This window comes from Prionailurus bengalensis, chromosome A1, assembly GCF_016509475.1.
Source record: "Prionailurus bengalensis isolate Pbe53 chromosome A1, Fcat_Pben_1.1_paternal_pri, whole genome shotgun sequence".
NCBI lineage: Eukaryota > Metazoa > Chordata > Mammalia > Carnivora > Felidae > Prionailurus > Prionailurus bengalensis.
In genome coordinates this window covers 187,257,217-187,280,777 of record NC_057343.1, presented here as the reverse complement: position 1 = coordinate 187,280,777, position 23,561 = coordinate 187,257,217, and the positions used below count along the sequence as shown (strand labels likewise).

General features: G+C 37.2%; 1 protein-coding gene across 2 annotated transcripts in view; it reads left to right on the top strand.

Moving 5' to 3' along the window:
- Positions 1–23,561, top strand: part of GABRG2 (gamma-aminobutyric acid type A receptor subunit gamma2) — a 115,988-nt gene that overhangs the window by 74,757 nt on the left and 17,670 nt on the right. For both annotated transcript variants that reach the window (XM_043596571.1, XM_043596562.1), the window contains exon 7: positions 21,995–22,147. In XM_043596571.1, coding sequence (XP_043452506.1) covers positions 21,995–22,147 — 153 coding nt within the window. The remainder of the gene's footprint in view (positions 1–21,994; positions 22,148–23,561) is intronic.

Here is a 23,561-nt window from a genome sequence, read left to right as displayed (position 1 = left end):
ATTCCTAGAATTTATATTTATTTGTTTCCAGTTGAATCTTTGGGCCAACTATGTTTGGTGCTAGAGTCCTTTTAAATTTTCTGGATATTCAATATTATCTCACTATTTCCTCATGTATCCTTTCTAGCATTAATTTTTGTTTTTATGAATAATTTTAAATTTTGTTAGGAGAGTAAAATAATAGGCATCTGGGTTCTACTGACCAAACCATTTCCAACCAAGGTTGTGGGTAACATGGGCACTAAGGAGGCCTCATTATAACATAGTAGTTATACTTCAAGGTCTTATATATAAGGTTTATTGGGGTCCTATACACCATTTTGGAGTTAAGATTCTCAGATTTCTAGATTCTCAGATTTCTAGATACAACTTGTTAATTACTGTGAAGTTCCTAAGGCAAAAGGATTCTTGGGCTGTCTCAGGAACATCAAGAAGATCAGCGAGACTAGAAATAGGCATCTAGTACAAGGAATTTTACTTTAACCAAGGTGGTGGTTTTCACGGATGCATGTGATAAATGGCAACAAAGTTGAGCGAGTATAAGGGGATGGTGTAATGATCAGACAAAGAGTTTACAAAGAGTAAGGGAGGAGAGGATACGGAGGAGACAAGGGAGAATAAAAAGCTTATAGAAACTATGGATTGAAGGTCCCTGTTGGGTCAAAAGATTTTGGAGACCAGAGTACCAGAGAAAGTTAACTAGAAACAAGAGATTTTAGTCACATAGTAGGATTCAAAAAGTAGAGATTATGAAACAGTTGCAGTTAATTTTTAAAAAGTGGTGTTGCAGGGGTGCCTGAGTGACTCAGTCAGTTGAGCATCTGACTTCGGCTCAGGTCATGATCTCACAGTTCGTGGGTTTGAACCCCACATTGGGTTCTGTCCTGACAGCTCAGAGCCTGGAGCCTGCTTCAGATTCTGTGTCTCCCTCTCTGTCCCTTCCCTGCTCTCTCTCTCTCAAAATAAACATTAAAAAAATTAAAAAAAAAATAAAGTGGTGTTGCAGTGCCACACAAGTGGGTGAATAAAGTGGCACTGAGGTCACTGTCATTATATCAGCAGACTAGAGGAATTTAAGGAACTCAAAGAGTTTTATAAAGATCATGCAGTGATCTTTGACAACTCAGAATTTACATAAAGGATGTCAGAGAGTGCGATAGTGAGCCAAGAGTTAAAAATCTTTAATAAGTGGGAAATGATCTGAGCATATTGATTAGATATGGAACACTCAAGGTGGCTACTGCTGGGATTGTTGTTGAGGGTATGGCTAGGGAGAAGTTATCTGTGTCTCCTCCTTCGACCTTACAGATGAGGAAAGGCATTCTGGAAAATCATATGTTTATGCCAGTATGTGATCCAGGCCTCTCCCCAACTGATCCGTGACAATTGGAAAAGGCTAGGGAAATCACAGTCTTACACTACTATGTGGATTCACTCTTGACCTCAGTTGTGGGTGAATGAGCTTATACCAAGTGTGAGACTCTACCTGAAAGCTTTAAATAGAGTTGAAACTTTAGAAGAAGGCAAACGTTATCATGAGGTTTCCCTATTCACCGTGATAATGTGGCAGAAGGCCTAGGAAATGCTGGGCATTGTTCTCAGGTCGAATTCCAAATTCCTTAGCATAATATATGTAAGCCTCAATATCTGCTTCTCCAAGCATTCTCTCTCTGCCTTCTTCACTCAATCCTGAAGCTCTACCTGATACCCACAGAACTGTTTGTAGTTTCCCAAGTATTTCAGGCTCTCACATGCCTCAGGGAATTTGCACTTGCTGTTTTCTTCTACATAGCATTTTCTTGGATTCTTCACCTGACAACTCTTTCTGTCCTTCATGATTCAGCTGAGATGAAGCAACCCCTGACAATGTTTGCACCTCTCTTCCTTCATTCTCTTCTTTTGTGGCACTTGTAACAGTGTTATGGATTACCTGTTTACTTCTCATTGTACATGAGTGGCACTTTGTGAGCTGAGAAGTTCTCATTCACCCGTGTATTTTCAGTTCCTCCCACTGGGAGTGGCTTATAGCAGATAATCAATAAACATTGGTTACTATAAATATATTTAATTTCCAATAGTAATAAATATTCCTTAACTTTTTAAAACTTACAATTCCAAAATTTCAGAGGTAATTCCCAGGCATCATTACTTCTGCAAACCTATCATTATTAGAATTCAACAGTGGCACTATTAAGAGATGATAAGAGAGAAAAACAAGTAGGTACAAACATATAAGTAATAGAAATTTAAGAGACCATGATTGCCTGAAGCTCCATGATTCATGTTAAGGATTGTTTTTAGCAAAGTTATCAAATCTCCACACACTGACAAAGAGTGTGTTTTGAACATAAATGTCATTTTTCTTCACAGGAAAATCTTCACTATTGCATGCACCTTAGATATTTGGAGTAAATGGATTTTCCTTCAAAATTAAAACTGTGCTCAAAAAAATTAAGATTATTCTAGGTTCATATTAGAATGTTTTAGTCTGTCTTTTCTCTCTAATCATCTATGTAATCTGTTTAGGATTTACAACTAAATCTAAGATTTGCATAAGATATTAGAATTGAGACTATTCTTATTCATCATGTAATCCAACCATAACTGGAAGCTCATATCTCCAGATGTGAGCAGTACTAAGGTTTGACTTTATGGTGGTTTAGGCTGTCAGCCTTCTCAGTTTAGTTTCAGTGGCTCTGGATATGAGGCTGGACTCATGAATCCCAGAGATCCCAATTTTGAAAATCCTGTCGACTGAGCTAAAGCATTGTGTCTACAGGAATCCCCTATAAAATGCAATGCTGCTAGGAAAGATAATCATTTAGACCCCTAGTCTATCATATTGTCTTCCTTTCTACCAGATAAGTCAAAAGGGAGGGCATGTGACACAGAAAAGAGCTGAGTGTAGATGTGAAGAAACGTGTTCCATGGAGTTAAGTAACTTACCTTAAGTTGTATATCTATTAAGAACTAGAGTTAAGGTGTATATCCAGAGTTGATCTCAAAGCCCACACTGTTTTCATTGCATAAACTTGACTAGAATGTAGAGGTTGCTGAAGGCAAGCAAGTCAGACAAGGTCCTATATGAAGTAGGGCAGGGGGCAGAAAGGAGATCTTTGGCCACACAGGACAGAGAGCATCAGGAGGAAAAGACCAGAGAAATGGAAAACATAATATACAATTTCAGCCTTTATCATGTTTTTTCTTAGATCTTCAGAATTAACCAAAAAAAGGGAAAACCATGTTTTCTTGTAACTACTGGTCCAACCTTCTGAATGCTCTTCCTTTCCTGGGGATTAGAGAACATGGCTACATGCCAAGCCATGTTATCTCTCCTGCTTAGCTATCCCGAGTTCTCTTCCCTGGCTGAGATACAGGTGAGGAGGTGGATTGATTTCAGCTCAGATTTTCATCTTGGTCATTCAACCTACATTCTGCAAGTGGCATTATTTTACTTCTGCAGGCAGAGAGACAGTCAGTCCCTCCCTGGAGGACAGTTGACTAAGTGTGGAGAGACTGTTGGCATCCTTTCCCTTGTCTGGGTTTGTTTTATATAACGGCATGCCACAGCTCTTCAAGGAACAATGCTAGAAACGGCACCGGTTTCCCTTCCTGTGACATGTAGTGAGGAAACCTAAGTACTTGCAAAATGCTGTTGCTCCAAGCTCAGCTCCAAGCAGGCAGATAATCAATTTTCTCCAATGCCAAGTTTCTTTCTCTTCTCTCCTCTCCCTCTTACGCCACATTACACATTGTAACCTATGACAGAGGATCACTGATAGCTTCCAGTTCTCTGGGAGGAAGGTTGAGGAGTGAGGGCTTCCCTCTCTTCATTTCTAAGATGCAGCTATTGAACAAGTTGATATCTAGAATTGCATATTTCTGTAGTTTTGGTTATTGTGTTATTTTGTCAGTGCATGCAGCAAAAAATATGTGCAACACTTTTAATGGAAATTCAGCATGGAAATTGAGAATCAGCCTCCTGGAATTCCATATTTTAGATCTGATGCTAACTAATTGTGTGGTCCTGGATGTATCATTTTAACCCTGAGCTTCACTTACAGCTGGATTAGATGATCCTTGAGATGTCTTCTAATTCTAAAGTCTAAGCTACATGCTTTCTCTTTTTCTATTAGTACATCTTTCACTTAACTCTAAAGCAATAGTTGTTTAAAGGAATTACTCTAGAACTAGGAACAAAGAGAATCTGTCTGTATTCTATTCTTTATCAGTGTCTTTTCTTAACAAGAACAATGGTCAAACTCTATAGAGGAGCCATGAGGGGTTGCAGGGAATGTTTATGTCACCACATTTTTTATGTCTTTCTCCAAAGATGAGCTATAGAAGAAGGATACCCTTTGAACCCTGTGGTAAGCTGTTCTTTTCTTTCAGAGATTTCAATTTGGTAACAGCCAAAAATAAGTAAAAGAATAGCCCTAAAATGCCTAAAATATGGTAAAAATGTAGTCCTCGAAAAGTTTTCACTTTGTCTCAGTATTGCCCAATAATTAAAAGCCTTTTATGAAAGACTTCCCTACTAAAAATGTTCTAGGTTCATTGCATAGTGAGGTCAAAGGGCAGTAGGGGTTTTTGGGCAGTTAGTGAGCCCCCCTCCCATCTGCATATCCACTCCTGGCAACTGGGGTCTCTCTCAGTGCAGGTCTTTGGTAGTTCATTTTGGCCAAAGTCATTTTAGGATTGCTATTCTATATCAAAATTTTAGGGTGCTCATAAAATATGGAACAGTTTTTAAATTCAAACACTGTTTCAGTTATGCCACTGGGAAATCAAGGTTCTAATTCACTTCAGACATATCCTGCACCAGGTTCTACTTCATTTTTAATTTCAGATTTGAAAGTTAAATGTCAACAGTTCCTTTAAAAGTAACCATTGTTTTTTGAAAACACATCTGCCCCTATGTTTCATTTCAAGCAATGTTTTCTTCAGCTTTTGTAGAGATGGCTCTAACTAAGCTTTGAGCACTGTGTGTGTATGTGTGTACAGGACACTGAATTGTTCACGCTCATTTGGATTTCTCACGTGGATTATTTTAGTCATCAAAACAAACAAATCAACCTTGATTGAATGACTGTTAGGGCATGATGTTTCCTATTTTCAGACTGTTCTAGTTCCTTTTACTTGATGATTCTGCTCCCATGATGAGCCCTGGTATATCAGATTTAGCTTTTCTTGTCCCTTATTGGGAACTGTGTTAATAGTGGCTGCCTCACGTAATTTCTAAATTGGGCACATCGCCTTGTGTTGTATTTTTATGATCTTACATGAAAAGAATCTATACTGGAAGTAAAACCTACCCCAATAATTTTTGGCCTTGAGTCTGCATTAAATGGTAGAATTCATGTTCATGCAAAGAATGACTGGGGATGTCTGCCTTCCTTACTTTATGTTTAGTCAGCACTGATCTCAGATAATTCTTTATTACAGTACATTAAAGTCAATCAATCTGTAATGAAATAGTTATGAAAATAGATGTATATGTCTACTAAGTATAGTTTAATACTTTATTTTGCTAAAATGCCTTGGTATAATATATTTGATAAAATTTAGTATGCCTGAGAAGTTTAACCAGTTTTTCTTATTTGTTTTACTTGGCCAATTTTTATCTGTTTTTTGAGGGTCTAAGTTTTTTCTGTGCCTATAGGTGTTGTTGTTTTTGTTTGTTTAACAAAACGTTTCCGTTTCTAACTTGCCTGGTATTTATCTCTTAAGAAGAATCGGAGAAATATTTGCCATTGATGTTGATGTGTAATACAGATGTCTTATTCCAGCAGGCTGGTTCCTATTCCCTCTCTCTTCATTGTATGACTACTATAAGAGTCTGTCTTCCATAATTCAGTTTATTTGAGATACACATTGTAGTGTACCCTTAATTACTAATGAAATTAAAATCTTATAGCTTAAAAAGAAGATGAGCTGCATGTAAGCTTGGTGAATTTGACATTGTGGCAGATTGCAGATTGTTCACCAAAACATACATGGCAAACAAGAAAAGAGAGAGAGATCTTCTCTTTTTGCAGAATGGAAGTCTTAAAACATGGCCAGGAGTATCTTCCCTACCAATATAAAGATTAAATATAGTAATATTTAATTTAAAGCAGCTATTTTCAATTCTTTAATATCCTATAGCTTGAAAACTAGGTTTTGTGAATTGTTCCAATTACTTCTTCGTGCCATCAAATCCAATATGTTGTCAAAGAATTGGTTGGGCCAAAGGAGCTATAGATTAGTGTTAATAAATTCTACAAATCACACATCCTTTAGAAACTGATTGAAAACAAAGAGTGATATTTTTTTTCTTCCTTCCAAGAAGGTTATAGAAGGGAAGCAAGGGACTTCAATTTGCCATTATTTAAATACCAGATTCCAAGTAGGCTACAATTTTATGAATGTCAACATCAAATCCTCCTTGAGAGATCTCTTGGGATCAGCTGACAAGAAGTTCTTGCCTCAATGCTGAGAGAACAATAGTTCTTGGCAAATAACAGCTCTCTACAATTAATATTTTTTCCTTCTTATTTGCAAACCATAAAAATGGTTACTCCACAGAAAGAATTGGTTAACTCTGAAGTTTATTTAGGAACTCAAGCATGGGAAAGGAGAGAGAACATCTAATTAAATGTTTAATGCATAAAACCATACTTCAATTTTACAACTGACAATTTAGTTATTCAAATGACAGTATTAATGAAAATAAGAAAGCTCTCGGAGGTAAACTGAGAGACCTAGCTTCTGGTGAAAGTTCTATGGTGTGACCTTTGGCAAGCTCTGGTATTCCTCAGAGGTTTACTTTCTCATCTGGAAAATGAAGGAACTGGCCCGATCTCTAAATTTTCTTTCAGCTTTGACACCCTAGGATCAAATCCAAATTCTAATTCAGCAATGAAAGTACTGAAAACACTCTATATAATGAGGCCAAAGACACTTTCAGTTTTTGGTGAGCAGAGCATTACACCATTGTTCTTGATGCTAATTAGACATGGAATACCATCTGTGAAAATAAAACAAGTGCCAACTCAAAAAAAAAAAAAAGAAAAGAAAAGACTTGGAGGGCCTTTAATAATCTCTTATATCAATCCTGCAATAGCAGAAGCCAAATACGAGGCAGATACCTACATACATTGGTTCACATAATTTTTCTCCTAGAACATTTGCTCCCAGAAGCCCATTTTGTTCAAAACCACAATTCTTTATCTTCCCTGTGGACAAAGAATGCTGAGCATCAACCCCCTAATCTAGACTATGCTTCATAAAGTGAAAGAGACACAACATTCCATGTGGCAAACAGGTCGATGCTAGAATTCATTCTCTGACATACAAAGCAAAAAGCCTTGAGATGTGAATCTCAGTATAATCAGAAAATGGATGTGGTTGCATGCTTTTCTCAACTCTTTATATTACTTTCTTCTATTAATCAAGTCACAACAAGGGCTTTTTGGTGGATAAAAGGCGATGACTCTGTCTCATAGTTGAGTAGAGGACACATGTCATCTCATCAGCCCTGGGGTGGAGTCTTGAGTAGATAGTGTCAGGTATTGAGTATAAGGCCTGCTGATCCCCTACTAGGGGCATTCTTATATCCTGGCTACACTGTGGCTTCTTAAGTTGTTATGTCTGCAATGGAGTCTTTTCAGGGGAAGGAAGAAGATAGATTGTTCTGCTCTCTTGTCTTTGACTCCAAGGCCATTATAGTGCAAGAAAAGAGGTTCTGTCAGCTGTACAGCTATAGAATTCTTACATTTAAAATCAGAGAAGGAAGGAATGGGACTAAGATTTGACTTCCTGATGGTGGAGAAAATTGAATGTTTATTGTAGATACAAATCAAAACCAACAGCTCTGATCTAAACTAGTTTTTCAAGGTCATAAGACCCTCTCAGTTCAGTGAAAACATTAGGAAAAGGAAAAAAAAAATAACGGTAATAAAGGTCAGTAACATTTATTAAGACCTAGGATGCCTCAGTCCCTGTTCCAAACACTCTACAGCAATCATTCCCCTTAACCTTCACTAGAATTCTAGTAGGTACGGATAACTATTATCCCTATTTTTCCATGTGCTGAAGCTGAGACCAGACAGGTTAAGAAACCTGCTTAAGGTTGTCGAGCAAATTAATGCCAAACTAAGAAATAGCCAGTTTTTATTTTACTTTTTGTCCAATATTTCTTCATTTTTCATAGATTTTACAACTCCTGTTGGTGAAATTTGAATATATGTTTCAATATGTAGCTTTAAACATCCCTAATAATAAATTTAATATTAAAAGAATAATTAACATTTTATGTAGGGTCTCCACAAGATTCAATATCTAACTGATTTAGTTTTATCTTACAAAAAAGACAAAAAAAAACCAGAAAGGAAAATGGATTTACCCAAGATCACACAACAAGATCATAAACAGGCAGGAATTAGAGCATAGGTCTGCTGACTTTGAGTCTAGTGCTTTCCCTACCAAAATAAAGCTTCCTTTCTCAGAGGAGTTGAGTGTTTTAGAACTCTATGTAGTTTTATATGATTTACAGAGTTTTAAAAAATATATTAGTAATGATTTTTTACCAGACATCCTAAAAAGTATCTTGAATATCAGAAAATGTAAAGCTTCCAGGGTGAGAGAATTCCAGTGGAGGATGGGGGTGGGAAGCTTTAAAATTGACTGCTTGGGCATTGAACAAAGAGCAAGTGAGGTCAAGTTTTTAAGCTTACAGTTTTGCAGAGTATCCCCAGGAGTGATTTGACATCTTGGGGAACATTTTGTGATTTGACCTTTTGCAACCATTGCCTGCAGTTGCCTGAATTTGGATGTTCTTTTTTTCCAGCTGCTTTCAAAGCTGTTTTAGAAAGCTTGGTGTTCTGATAACATTAGGTTTCTCAACTGCTGTGGAGTCTTTTCTTTAAGAAAATGTCAGTGCCTGGGTTAGATTAATCAGGTCTGGCTTCAAACACAAAATTATGCCGGGCCCATCAAATGAATAAAAACAAGAAATTACAATATTTCTACTGACATGGTTATTTCTCCAGAACAGTTTTCTGGGTTTGAATTAAAGTCATTAACAACCTTTTGCTCTTTGCCTCCTGATTTTGAACCATTTGTGGCATACATCTATAAATCCAACAGATAGAATTCTAATACCATCTTTATTGGGGTAGCATTGATTTGGAAGATACATTTGTGTTTTTTTTGTTTTTTTTTTTTTGTTTTTTTTTTCAACGTTTATTTATTTGGGACAGAGAGACAGAGCATGAACGGGGGAGGGGCAGAGAGAGAGGGAGACACAGAATCGGAAACAGGCTCCAGGCTCTGAGCCATCAGCCCAGAGCCCGACGAACTCACGGACCTCGAACTCACGGGGCTCGAACTCACGGACCGCGAGATCGTGACCTGGCTGAAGTCGGACGCTTAACCGACTGCGCCACCCAGGCGCCCCTGGAAGATACATTTGTAATCACAGTCGGGATTCTTACTAAATTATCATGCATATCTAACTTTTGGCATCACCCAACTCAGAGGAGAAGTTGGTGTATAAGACCAATTACTCGCTTAGAATAGCTGGCTGAGAACAATTCAGTACCTAAAGTAGGGACTGAGTAGGACAAACTTCTAGATTAGCCTCTAAGAATTAGTCGTTGGCTTGGGGCGCCTGGGTGGCGCAGTCGGTTAAGCGTCCGACTTCAGCCAGGTCACGATCTCGCGGTCCGTGAGTTCGAGCCCCGCGTCGGGCTCTGGGCTGATGGCTCAGAGCCTGGAGCCTGTTTCCGATTCTGTGTCTCCCTCTCTCTCTGCCCCTCCCCCGTTCATGCTCTGTCTCTCTCTGTCCCAAAAATAAATAAACGTTGAAAAAAAATTAAAAAAAAAAAAGAATTAGTCGTTGGCTTGACTCAGGAGACCTTACCAAATGGAGAACAGATGCAAGAAATTATTAGATCTATCCAGTAAGGAAACACCTAAGTGGGCATGTGTCTCAATTTTGCCTATCAGACAACAGAAGGAATGAAGCAGAAGAAAGAGTGGAATCTTTACTTTCCAGTATTTTCCAAAAGTGTGGAAATTCCTGTTTAATAGGTGAGGGAAAATAGAGGAAACTGGCTGCCCGTGGCTAAAGACTCCATTCTTCATGAACAGACCTGTGGACCATGCCTTTCATATTGGGAAATCTTGTTTCTTTCTGCAGGCCACAAGTAGAATTTCTGTACTTTTCCTCTGTGAAGTGCAGTCTCATCATGTACATGTCAGGATGGAAAAATATAACATATTGACCCATTTGCTGTAGCCCTGGGATCACAACTGTGACAAATCAGTTATAACCTCTAATTACAAGGAGCATGAAGTCCTTCCTCATCGAGCACTTACCTGTGGTTGGCTGGAAGTAAACAACTGCTACTTTTCTTAGGATTTCTCAAATATCCAGTGATACCTCTATTAGGCCAGTTTAATTTTCTTGTTCAAGTTGACAGATTTAACTATGCTATGGTGTGTGCTTCTTACAGGTATCTCTCTCCTGAGCCATTGACAATATTTCCAGTCAGCAACTTAGAGCCATGAGAGCTGAATGGAATATGAATTCACATTTTAAAATCTCCCCTACAATGGGACTTCTCAAAGAGAGAAATTAGGAGATCTGGTGGTGTCACAGTACATACATAAAAGGATATTTTGTCACCTTTGACTACCAAGCTATTGATATATAACTAGTCCATACTTCAGTTACATATTGAACAGTGAATCATTGAACAGATGATTTTTATGACACAAATCTGTGAACTACGTTAAAATGATGGTATTAATGATTTTCATGGACAAACTGATGTTCATACAAACAAGAACAAGACTGAACGCTTTACTATTATTCCTGATGGTTGCAGGTAGCCTTTTAACAAAGGATAAAAAATATATAGATATCACCTCAGGAGGAAGCTCACTTACCAATGCCATAGAAGTTATTTTGCAAAACAACTGTATCATCGTCTCTGAATTTTACAAAGCACTTTTGCTACAATTAGCAAATGTGGTTTTCACAACAGCCTTAGCAATAGGTATGATTATCTCTATTTTACTGGGAGAATGTAAACAATTTGCCCTTGTCTCTGAACCTTGTTAATGTCATTAGTAGTAACTTGAATTCTGGAACTGGATTCAGTATATTTCCTGCTACTACAACCTACTCTGAATTTACATAAAACATGTTTTAGTATCTAGTCAGATGTTTGTAGGAGTTATATTTAATTATGCTGAGAAATTGCATTCTTTTTGGATGGATCAAAGTGGCAAACACATTCATTTGTATCTTCAGCTTTAGACTTCTGAGCCAGAGTTGTCTTATTTATATAAATCCCAAGGTGAATTATTTGCTACATTGTTGGAATTTGACAATGGACCCAAAACAATGAATTGTATTACAAAAGGTCACACTGAGCTAAGAAATTGTGGTGGCTTCTTCAGAGGGTGAGAAAGAGAAGTGATTTACACTAGTAAAGAGAATTTTCTAGGACAGAAATACAGAGAACTGAGTTATTAGCAAACACTTAGGTTCACTGCACAAATCTAGAGAAAACCACTCATCTCTGGAATCTTTACAAATATTAAGCTTCCTTCTATGTGAAGCTATTCTCCAGGAGGAAATCTCTAGTATGGTTAAGTTTCCATTCTCCTAAAAGTAATTTGCCTATCATAAAAGGTTCAAGAGCAAATGAAAAGAATTTTTCTCTTTGTGGTTTGAGCCCCCAGTTATCCAAACCAGCTTTCTGTATTAACTATATTCAATAATTGCTTGACTTTCTATTTGTGTGTTTGCTTTTTGCTTTTTTTCCATGATCCTAGCCATTTGCTCAAAATAAACAGGCTGTGGGGCACCTGGGTGACTCAGTCAGTTAAGTATCTGACTTCGGCTCAGGTCATGATCTCACAGCTTGTGAGTTCGAGCTCCGTGTCAGGCTCTGTGCTGACAGCTCAGAGCCTGGACCCTCCTTCAGATTCCATGTCTCCCTCGCTCTCTGCCCCACCCCTGCTCACACTCTGTTTCTCTCTCAAAAATGAAGCTTTTTTTTTTTTTTTTTTTTTTTTTAATGAACGAGCTGTTTACTACAAAAATAGTGTTGCTTTGGGAGGCAGAAGTCTGGGGTCTGCCACAAGATAGCTCTGTGTTCTTAGATAAAACACCAAACTTCTTTTTTTTTTTTTAATTTTTTTTTCAACGTTTTTTATTTATTTTTGGGACAGAGCGAGACAGAGCATGAACGGGGGAGGGGCAGAGAGAGAGGGACACACAGAATCGGAAACAGGCTCCAGGCTCTGAGCCATCAGCCCAGAGCCCGACGCGGGGCTCGAACCCACGGACCGCGAGATCGTGACCTGGCTGAAGTCGGGCACTTAACCGACTGTGCCACCCAGGCGCCCCATAAAACACCAAACTTCTTTGATGGATCTCAACTGCCCCTCTATCTTTAAGAGGATAGAATAGGTTGATATAGATAAATTATCAGACCCTTTCTAACCAGTTCTCTTTTGGAGTACTATTTCCTCCATGCTTGTATGTGCCAGAATGGTGTTAATAATATTACATAGATTATGCTAATTTGTGCTAATAAATTACATTAATGGGCTCTTTATTATGTGCCATGAATTATACCAGACACTTTACATACATTCACTCGTTTCAGGTTCAAAATAATCCTATGTGGTGAGTTTTCTTAGTATCCCTACTTTACACGTAAGGAACTTGAGACTCAGAGAGTTAAGGCATTTTCCCCAAATCGCACAACCAGTTAGTGACAGGACTAGGACTTTTGAACCAAGCCAGTCTGACATCACAGTCCTTAGAGCAGATGTTTTTGATGTACCCTCCTTCCCATCTTCTCTGAGCTGGTGTATCCATCCTCCAGGTGTTGTAAGGGGTGACTGCTGACAGCTCACCACTGTTCCTTCTCTCCAGAATTGCCTTTGACCAAGACAGAACCATCTCAACAAGGAGATTAAGACCATTACACTTTAGCCTACAGAGTACACGTGGCTGCTGCTCTTGCCTCCAGGTGGCACTAACTCTGTGGTGTACTTTGTTCCAGAAACTCCTAGAAGCTTTCCTCCTTAGGCTGAAGCAAATCTATGCTTAGTAGTTTTTCCCACTGCCAGTTCTCGCTTCCTTCTCTTACTCCCCTTCTTCTGAAAGCTTAAACCCACAAGTAACTCAACCCAGCAGGAATTCTTGACTCCACCTCTGCTTCTAGGGAATATAACTTGAAGCAGATGTCTTCATAATCCTATCCTCTCTTTGCTCAGTGGAGAAGCCAGAGGGAGACTTTAAAAGATAGATTTAGCCTAGAAAAAAATTTAAAAAGTATAAATTATACTTTAATTTTCCATTTTAATTTTTCAAATTGTTATTTTTTTCCATATATGAGTTTAAAGAAATAATAGATGGAATAAAAATGGCGATGTTTTGAAATGAAAACACACTATTAGACTTAATGGAGAAGACTGATTGATCTGTTTCAGCAGCCAAGCCCCTTTGTTTTCTTCTCTCATTAATTGAATCTGGCTGAGAAACTCAAATTGCCAATTGATTTTTTAATAAGCATAATGCGGTCACTCTGATATAACTGATTTCCTATCCCTTTTTTCTTCTTGGCAAGTGGTTAAGATTGCTAACAGCTCACTGTGACCTTATATTCACATCTCCAGGGATTAAGTTCAGCAAGGTGTCCACTAAAAATATTTCCAGAAGCAATAATTTCTAAAGTGAAAGCTTAATATTTTAAAAGCTCATGGTGATCTCTGCCTTGTTCTTAAATGTTTTGGATATAGAGCTCACCCAAGATTTTCTGCATGACTTTCTAAGCTAAAACATTTATTCATTTAACAAATAATTGTTGAACTCATTCTGTGTACCAGGCACTGTACTAGATGCTGTGACTAAAATAGATGAATAGGTATGGCTATTTCCCTCGTGGAACTCGTGAACTAATTATAGATTGTAATCCAACATTAACACCAATCATAGACTTTGAATTGTGATCAGTTCTCTAATAGTCATACCTACTATGAGGTTTTACTGAAGACATTAGATCTATTGATTTCTTTGATGATGGGATAAATTAATGGACATCTGAAGGTAGAATGGAGTTAATTAAATAAAATAGGGATATTAGAATTTTAGCCAAGATAATCAGCATATGAAAAGATCCGAAGGCAAGAAGTAGCAGGGCCATTTAAGGAATCACAAGAACCCCAGTTGGAGTGTAGGGAATACTATTTAAGATGAGGTTAGAGGCTAGAGTCAGGGGAAAGACCATACAAAGTCTTAAAGGGCAAGTTAAAGGATTTAGTGTGTACTGATATCATTGGATATTTATTGAAGGGTTTAGAGGAATGTATATGTGTGTGACATGATCAAAGGAGCAGGGGGTATTCCAGAAATTGGAGGTAACAGGGAAATGAAGACATAAGAATGAGCAATACCCCTTGGCAGAGTAGAAAGTAAATCAGGTTGGGTGGGCATTAAATGGAGAGATGATAAATGGTGTGAGATACAGCTGGGATCATTCAGTATGGATCAAGGTAAAATGGACCAGAAGCATATGTTAAGCAGTATGGATTGTATACTGAGAAACATGAAGGGAATGGCATGAGTAGAAATGCATTTTAGAAAGATTGGTCTAAACTAGCACTGTCCAACTGAGTTTTCCAAGATGAAGTAGCTTTTCTAAAATCTGTACTATTGCAATATAGTACTTACAAACTGTGTATAGTTACTGAGCATTTGAAATGCCTTTGATGAACTGGAGGAATAGATTTTTGAATTTTGTTTAATTCTATATTTTACTTAAGGTAACTACCATCTTAGCACAAGTCTAGTCATTGTACAGAGCACGTGTGTGTGGTAGTGTGGTGGTGTTGGGACATTGGGAAATTGGAATGAGGAAAAGGAGCAAGGAGATGAGCTAGGAATCTGAGAGAGACAGAGGAGGTCAGATCTTCCTGACAGAAAGATCATAGAAATGTGAAATGAAAATATTTAATTTACTTTGTCTAGGGCTTAAAGAACATGAAGGAAATAGTGAGAAAGGTTTAGGTTAAATTCAGATTATAAACAGCCTCCCATGCCAGACTAAGGGGTCTGGACTGTGAGGAAGAACATGGATCTCTTTAAGGCTCTCAAAGATTGGAATATTTATGCAGAAATTTCAGATATGTTTCTTGCCAGAAACTTAATTACGGTACTGAGCACCTGACTGGCTCAATCAGTTGAGCATCCAACTCTTGATTTGGGCTCAGGTCATGATCTCACAGATGATGGGATGGAGTCCCATGTCGGGCTCCACACTGACAGCACAGAGCCTGCTTGGGATTATCTCTCTCCTTCTCTCTCTGACCCTCCCCCGCAGGAAGGTGCACTCTCCCAAAATAAATAAATATACTTAAAAAAAACATGGCATGTTATCATGTATATGTTTTGATAGACCCTTTGCCATTGAGTAGTGATGCCATATCCCTAGGTCTTTCTTAGCCTGAGGAGTCTTTGATGGCAAGGATTACAGTTTAGTCGTGTTTCCCTTCCCCTGACTTCACAGGATCTAGTTACTGAAAGAATGTTGAATGTAATTCCAGAAAAGTTAATAGGACTCTGAGCAGTCATTGGGAATGGTGGGCAGGTGATGGACACAGAAACACATGGGAACAGCATGTATAGAAGTTAGCAGCCATTTACCATTTAAATTTTGAAGTCATTACTTCCCCATAATACTCTAGACTCCATAAGCTCAGGGACTGTGATTCTGCCCAAGGTATGCTACTCATTCTTGTGAGCACACAACAAACCTGGAGAAAAACTTCATGCCACGTGAAAGGCAATATTTACAAAGCATTTTTTGGGGAAAAAGTATTTATTCTAGATATCTTGAAGTTAAATTTGTTTTTGAAAAAGCTATTTCCATAGTACCTTTCAAAAAGTGAAGAATACCCCCACCTACAGTGTGCAGCTCTTTGTTTACATGTTGTCTGTACTGTAAATTTTTTGTCCCCCAATGTAATAGGCTGAAAATGAAATACTTTCACTTGGCCTTTCACTGATCACTACCAAAGTTGAGACTCTTCATTTATCCATTCATTTGCCATTAATTTTGTTTAACCTAGTTAAAAATTTGGGTTTCTTTTCTCAATGATTAATGGGAATTGTTTATGTATCAGTGATACTAGCCTTTGATTTCTTATTTTGGAGATAGATTATTCGGCTGTGGTATTTTGCCTTTTAAAATTGCCTAAAGCATTCTTTAAAAAAATTTTTTTAAGTTGTCATCTGTCTGTCTATCTTGGTAAGTAAACTCTCTTCCCAACCTGGGATTAACTCACATCCCCAAGATTGAGAGTCACATTGCTCTACCAACTGAGTCAGCCAAGCACCCCTAAAGCATTCTTTATAATACGGGAGTTGTACCTTTTTAAAAAAATTTTTAATGTTTTGTTTTAGTTTTGACACAGAGAGAGAGAGACAGAGCATGAGCAGGGAAGGGGCAGATGGAGAGGGAGACACAGCATCTGAAGCAGGCTTCAAGCTCTGGGCTGTCAGCACAGAGCCCCATGCAGAGCTTGAACCCACCAACTGTGAGATCAGGACCTGAGACAAAGTCAGATGCTTAACCAACTGAGCCACCCAGGTGCCCCATGAGTTCTTTTACATGCTAAAGACATAATTTTTTTCCATTATGCTTTTTGTTTTATGCCTTTTTGGGGCACCTGGGTGGCGCAGTTGGTTAAGCGTCCGACTTCAGCCAGGTCACGATCTCGCGGTCTGTGAGTTCGAGCCCCGCGTCAGGCTCTGGGCTGATGGCTCGGAGCCTGGAGCCTGTTTCCGATTCTGTGTCTCCCTCTCTCTCTGCCCCTCCCCCGTTCATGCTCTGTCTCTCTCTGTCCCAAAAAAAATAAATAAATAAAATGTTGAAAAAAAAATTATGTTTTATGCCTTTTTACAGTAAGATTATAAAGATATTCTCTTGTAGTTTTGCCTTGTGTAGGATCATGCTTGGATCTTCAGTCCATTTTAAATTTATTTTTGTGAGGTGATTTACAGATCTAATTTAAAAACAAACTCCCCAAAGGAAAATGTGGCCAATCAACTCTCCTGCTTTCCTATGGTCAAAAGCAACCTCAGAGAAGGATACAACGGATTCAAGTATTTAATAAGGGGTGATAAAATTAGATCTAATGCGTTGTCTCAATACATGTCTCTATCTTAATTATAGTCAAAAGAAAATTATCTTTTCCCCATTTAATCTATTTAATTTAGAATAAGTTGTGAGATTCCATTGGTCTTAATCTCTATATTCCCTAATAGAATGCTCTGTGCATAGCAGTGATTCAAAAATGTTTGTTGATTTAAATAAAGAAGAGAGGGGCGCCTGGGTGGCGCAGTCGGTTAAGCGTCCGACTTCAGCCAGGTCATGATCTCGCGGTCTGTGAGTTCGAGCCCTGCGTCGGGCTCTGGGCTGATGGCTCAGAGCCTGGAGCCTGTTTCTGATTCTGTGTCTCCCTCTCTCTCTGCCCCTCCCCTGTTCATGCTCTGTCTCTCTCTGTCCCAAAAATAAACGTTGAAAAAAAAATTTTTTTTAATAAATAAATAAATAAATAAACAAAGAAGAGACTATGAAAAAAAATGTAAAGAAAAGCATAGTACTAATAATGCCTTCAAGTCAATCTAGTAGAATAATATAAACTCTATTCAATGATATTTAAGTGGAATAAGAGTCATGAGTGAGGAACAAAGTGAAGTATTTGTTTTACTCACTGTCCTGACAAAGTATTGATGATGTTGAGATAATATATGCAAATTATTCAGCCCCAGTCTCTGTACACAGTAGGTCCTTGTTACTATATGGTAGGTAACCAGAAAATACTTGTTTTCATTATTTCAGATGTTCATTGGGGTGGAAGACTTTTCTACTGTGGGATCTTTAAGTTTTTAGGAAATAGTTTTATATATGAAATAAAATCCTAAACACCCTAATAAACGCTGAATTTTAAAGGTTTAATATGATTAACAACATAGCTTAAAAAAATGAAATTCATTAATTGACATTGATGTTCTTTTCATAAAACCAGACATAAGAAGCTTGTAAAACAATAAAGAAAGAATGGACCTTAGTGGGTGTCATTCAAATTCTTTCCTCTCTTTTCAGTTATAGCTTGTGTCTATTATATGCTAAATTAGGACACAAACAGGGACTAAACTAATTTATAAAATGCTATGACTTTAAATATCATATGTTAGAATAAATCAATAGATGAAATATATTTGAAGTGGGTGAAATAACCACTTTTGACTTGGTTGGGATTTAAACCTTTTGGGCTTAGGAATCACTGATGTGGCACTTTCAGAGGATTTGATTTTATAGGCTTCTTGGCCCAGAGTTTTTAAAAATACAAAAAGGGATGTGGCCTTAGAGATAAGACAGGCATCAGGCTGTCACTGTGAAGCTGCTTTGCTTTTAAATGGCCTGTTCCCAAGTCTGAATTCGTAATCTAGTGGTAGAGAAGCTTTGGATTTGCTGGCAAAAATGAAAGATGCTCAGAAGCTATTACCTTAAAATAGAAATTGATAGATAAATAAGCTATGGAAGTTTAGATTCTGACCTGAAAGGAGGTGGAGAATTGAATTAGATAATTATCTTGTTAACTTCAGACAAAATTGAAGTTCACCTTTAAAAGAATCAGATCATTAATGCCAAAGTATAGATTCTCATTCACTTACATGATACGAAGTAAAACGAAGTTACTAATATTGTGTAGATTTATTTAAAATATTTTAATTTGTAAAGTCTCACTTAAACACGTGTTTAAAATGTGCAGAAAACTCTCAAGGACTCTGAAAATAGGGAGAAAAAGTGCCACTGAATATTAATTATTTAAAAAGAAAACCTTGCCTTGTTTTTCCTATCTAGCATATGAGAACTTGAATTTGCCTTTGGTATTCTGATCAAAGAAACAGGAAAGAAAAAGACAGACATTCCTAGGGATAATCTCAAATGAAATGTTTTTACTCCACGATCATAGCCTGTGTCTGTTATATTCTAAATTAGAAGAAAAGCAGAGACCAAACTAATTTATGAAATGCCATGACTTTACAGAGCTTAAGTTCAGATAAATCAACAGAGAGAAGCATAAACTAATCAAGACCTACTTAATATCAGTGAGAAATTCCTACCTTTATGTCTTCAGGAATACTTGCTAAATAATGGCTACTCATTGATCTCTGAGAGGGAACTTGTGGTCAAATAGAAGCTGAATTTCCCAGTTAGTGTCTGGGTCACTGTCACTGACTTAACCAACCCTGACTTGGACAAATGACAGTACATCAATCCACCAAAAGGCAGTGTTAGGAGGTTTCATAACCCCACTTAGGAAACTGCAGGATTAGAGGAAAATCATTACTTCTTGGAGGAGTAACCAAGGGGGTTTCCTGTCTCATCAGCTTGGTAGGGTGTGGAATGACACTTGCAAGTGGGAAGGAAGACCTGGACTGAGGAGTCATAACTCATTCTGCTAAGTCAGTCATCTCTGCCTGAGGCTTCTAAAGTACTTGATTTTCAAATCAAATCTAAATCTCCTAAATAAGTAGAGAAACATAGGCACAAAGCCAAATAATTAAACCAAAACACAGGATTTGTATTTTGTTCTTTATGTATTCTATGACAAATTATAATTTAGTAAAGAAAAGAAACAAGATTTGAGAAGTGGTCTCAGGTTCATCTCTCATTGCAAGAGCAGACATAGTCTTTGAAACTAATATTCTCTAAGAGTATAAAGAAAATATAAATGTATAGTAACTGGAATGTGTCTCCATAGCATATTATCTAGTTAAAACATGTAATTCCCTAAAATTTCACTTGGAATCATACAAAATGCAAGACATGATTCTTTCTTTTGATCATTCATTCAACAAATGTTACTGAATACCTATTTGGAGTCAATTAGGATGCTAAGTACTGATAGTGCAACGTTATGCTAAAAGAGACACTGTGAACTCATGCAATAAATTCTAATAGGACAGATATTTATAAAAATAGCCACACATATGAATGAGAAACTAAGAATTGCAGTGTTATGAAGGAAAGCCATAAGATTCAATGAAACATGAGAAAAATGTCTCAGCATAGAAATTTGGTTATAAACTGGGTAAAATAGGTACTTACTGGTGTCAGTCACCAGCATATTGTTCTGTGGCTTGCATAGAGAAAGGTCCTGAGAATAAGAGGAAATTGTTACAAATCTTAGGGTTCATTATAGGCACTGTTTCCTTCCCTACCCAGGAAGCAAAAAGTTTTACATTGTATATATTTAAGTAGGCAGCCAAGGCACCATCAAAAACCACCTCAAAGAAAAAAATATTATCAATATGCTCGAAAGGTTTCCTTTCATCTAGTGGTCACGTTACTTATGAAAGGATCAGAAGTCAGTTTAATCTGTTTTTTTTAACCCAAATGGGAAAAAGATAGTTTTCAACATACCCCTTGTACAGAACTCTCAAATGTGTGAACATGAAAATTCGATATATGCTTCTTTTCAAATGCTTTGCAGTTTTTTACTGAAGTATAATCAACATAAAATAACCTACTGGCTTTAGGTATACCTCATGGTGATTTGGTATTTTTATACATTACAAAATGATCTCCATGATACATCTAGTTAACATCTGTTACCATATAAAATTATTACAATATTATTGGCTATATCCTTACGACTTATGTTTTATAACTAGAAGTTTGTAACTCTTAATCACCTTTACCTATTTCACCTACCCCCAACCCCTCCCCACTCTGGTAATCAGTTTGTTTCCTATACCTATGAATCTGTTTCTGTTCTGTTTTTTAGTTTGCACATATAAGTGAAATTTGTCTTTTTCTATTTTACTTAGCATCATACCCTCTAGGTTCATCCATGCTACTACATATGGCAAGATTTAATTTTTTATGGTGTAGTAATATTCCATTGTACATATATTACATCTTCATCAGTTTATCTATGGATGGACACTTAGGTTGCTTCTATATCTTAGCTATTGTAAATAATGCGGCAATGAATATAGAAATGAATATTTATCCTCAAATTGGTGTTTTTGTTTTCTTTTGGTAAACAGCCAAAAGTAGAATTGTTAGATTGTATGGTATTTCTATTATTAATTTTTTGAGGAACCTCCATACTGCTTCCCATATTGGCTGCACCAAATTATTTTCTCAGCAACAGCACACAAGGGTGGTTGACTTTTCTCCACATCCTTTCCAATAACTTGCTATTTTTTTTGTCCTTTTGATAATAGCAAATCTGACAGGTATGAAGTGATATATCACTGAGGTTTGATTTGCATTTCCCTGATGATTAGTGATGTTGAACATCTTTTCTTGTGCCTCTTGGCATTTGTAGGTCTTCTTTGGAAAAAATGTCTTTTCAAGTACCACCCATTTTTTTCATTGGATTTTTTATATTAAGTTATGTAAGTGCTTTATATATTTTGGATATTAACCTCTTATCAAATATATCACTTGAAAATATCTTCTTCCATTCAGTAGGTTGTCTTTTCATTTTGCTGATGCTTTCTTTCACCACTGAAAAGCTTTTCAGTTTGAAGTAATCTTGTTTGTTTATTTTAGCTTTTGTTGTGCTTGCCTGAGACTGGTCCAAAAATATGTTTAAGACTGATGTTGAAGAGCTTACTGCTTATGTTTTCTTCTAGGATTTTTGTGGTTTCAGGTCTTACATTCAAGTTAACCCATTTTGAATTTATTTTTGCATATAGTGTAAGGTATTCATCCAGTGTCATTCTTTTGCATGTAGCTCCAATTTTTCCAAAACTATTCATTGGAGACTCATTGTACATTTTTGCCTCCTTTGTCATTGACTAATTGACCACATCAGCATGGGTTTATTGCTGGGATTCCTATTCTAAATGCTTTTCAGTTTTGATAAGGGTTTGCATGGTGCTATCTTTGTTCTGTTCCAGGAGATTATGTGGTCATGTCTGTCTACTTTGACCTGAGCAGAAGAATGGGATACTTCACCATCCAGACCTACATCCCCTGCACACTCATCGTTGTCCTATCCTGGGTATCTTTCTGGATCAATAAGGATGCTGTTCCAGCCAGGACTTCTTTAGGTGAGACACATTCCTTTGTGTTTTAGTGTTTCAAGTACCCAATATCAATAATCTTCATTCCCCTAAGTTGATTTGCTTTTACCTCAGTCAGCAATTACATAGAAATGCTGTTATGTTATGCTGTGTTATGTCATGTTGAGAGAGAGGCAGAGAGATAGAGACAGCGAGCAGGAGATGGAGAGAAGGAATCTTAAGCAGACTCCTCACTCAGCGCAGAGCCTGATACAGGGCCCAATCTCATGACCCTGATATCATGATCCGAGTCAAATCAAGTATCAGACACCCAACTGAGATACCTAGGTGCCCCTATTTCATTTTGAAGAAAACTAGCATTAAAAAAAAGTGTTTAAAAGTTTTCTAGTTCTAGTTCTCCTTAATTACCTTTATTTGCTTTCTTTGGTAAATTTTCTTAATAAACTTCAATTAACTAGGAAAAAATCAAACTTCTAATTTCAACAGATTTTTGTTTTGGTCTCTGGGCAGTTATATTTTGGAGCTGCTCACACAAACTCATAAGAGCTCATTGTGTTTATTCTTTCCAAACGTTGTATTGAGAGATGTCACATTGGTAGACTGAAGTCAGCCAAGGTGAGAGTATTAACATCATGGAAATAGGCAAACACTAAAAATCAGGACTGCCTTTTTTTCCCCCAGTAAATTGTCACACATTTACCAGTGCATAACTGATGTCTATTAATTCCAACATCCACAATTATAATGACATTTGAAGACATATACACAGCCATTGGCTCTGTGTAGAAGAACAAATTTAAAACGCTATTTTTGAAAAAATACCTGTAACATTTTTGGAACACCACCATTCACCCCCCACCACACACACACACACACACACACATTCTTTTAAGATTATTTGAGGTTGCTTGATGTATTGTATATGTGATATTACCTTGGATTTTCATACATCTTTCCTCATGTGAGGAAGAAGGTTCACATAGATTATTACAAAGCCACAGACTCACAGGGACATTACAGTCTAGGTCCATGAATGATATTTTCATATTACATAAAATCCCTTAGATAACTAAGAATAGAGCTGTCGAAAGATGAATTATAAAATCACAATCCTCTTTCATCAGCTCTGTGAAAACTAGAACCACATCTCTTGCTCAGTCTTTGGCTAGAGAGTCAATACAATTGCAATAGTCAGGAGCTTGGGTTTTAAAATCCAATAAACCTGGATTTCAACCCACATGTATAATATAACCTTGAAAATGCTCTTTAATTTGTATAAATCACAGTTTCTTCAAATGGAGAACATATATCATTTCCTGTACCTAACTTGTAGGGTTTTATTAGGTTACATAAAGTATTCTATGTAACACATATGAAATATAGCAAGGCCTTAGAAATGTTAGCAACTACAGGTGACCCTTGCATAATGTGAGGATTAAGG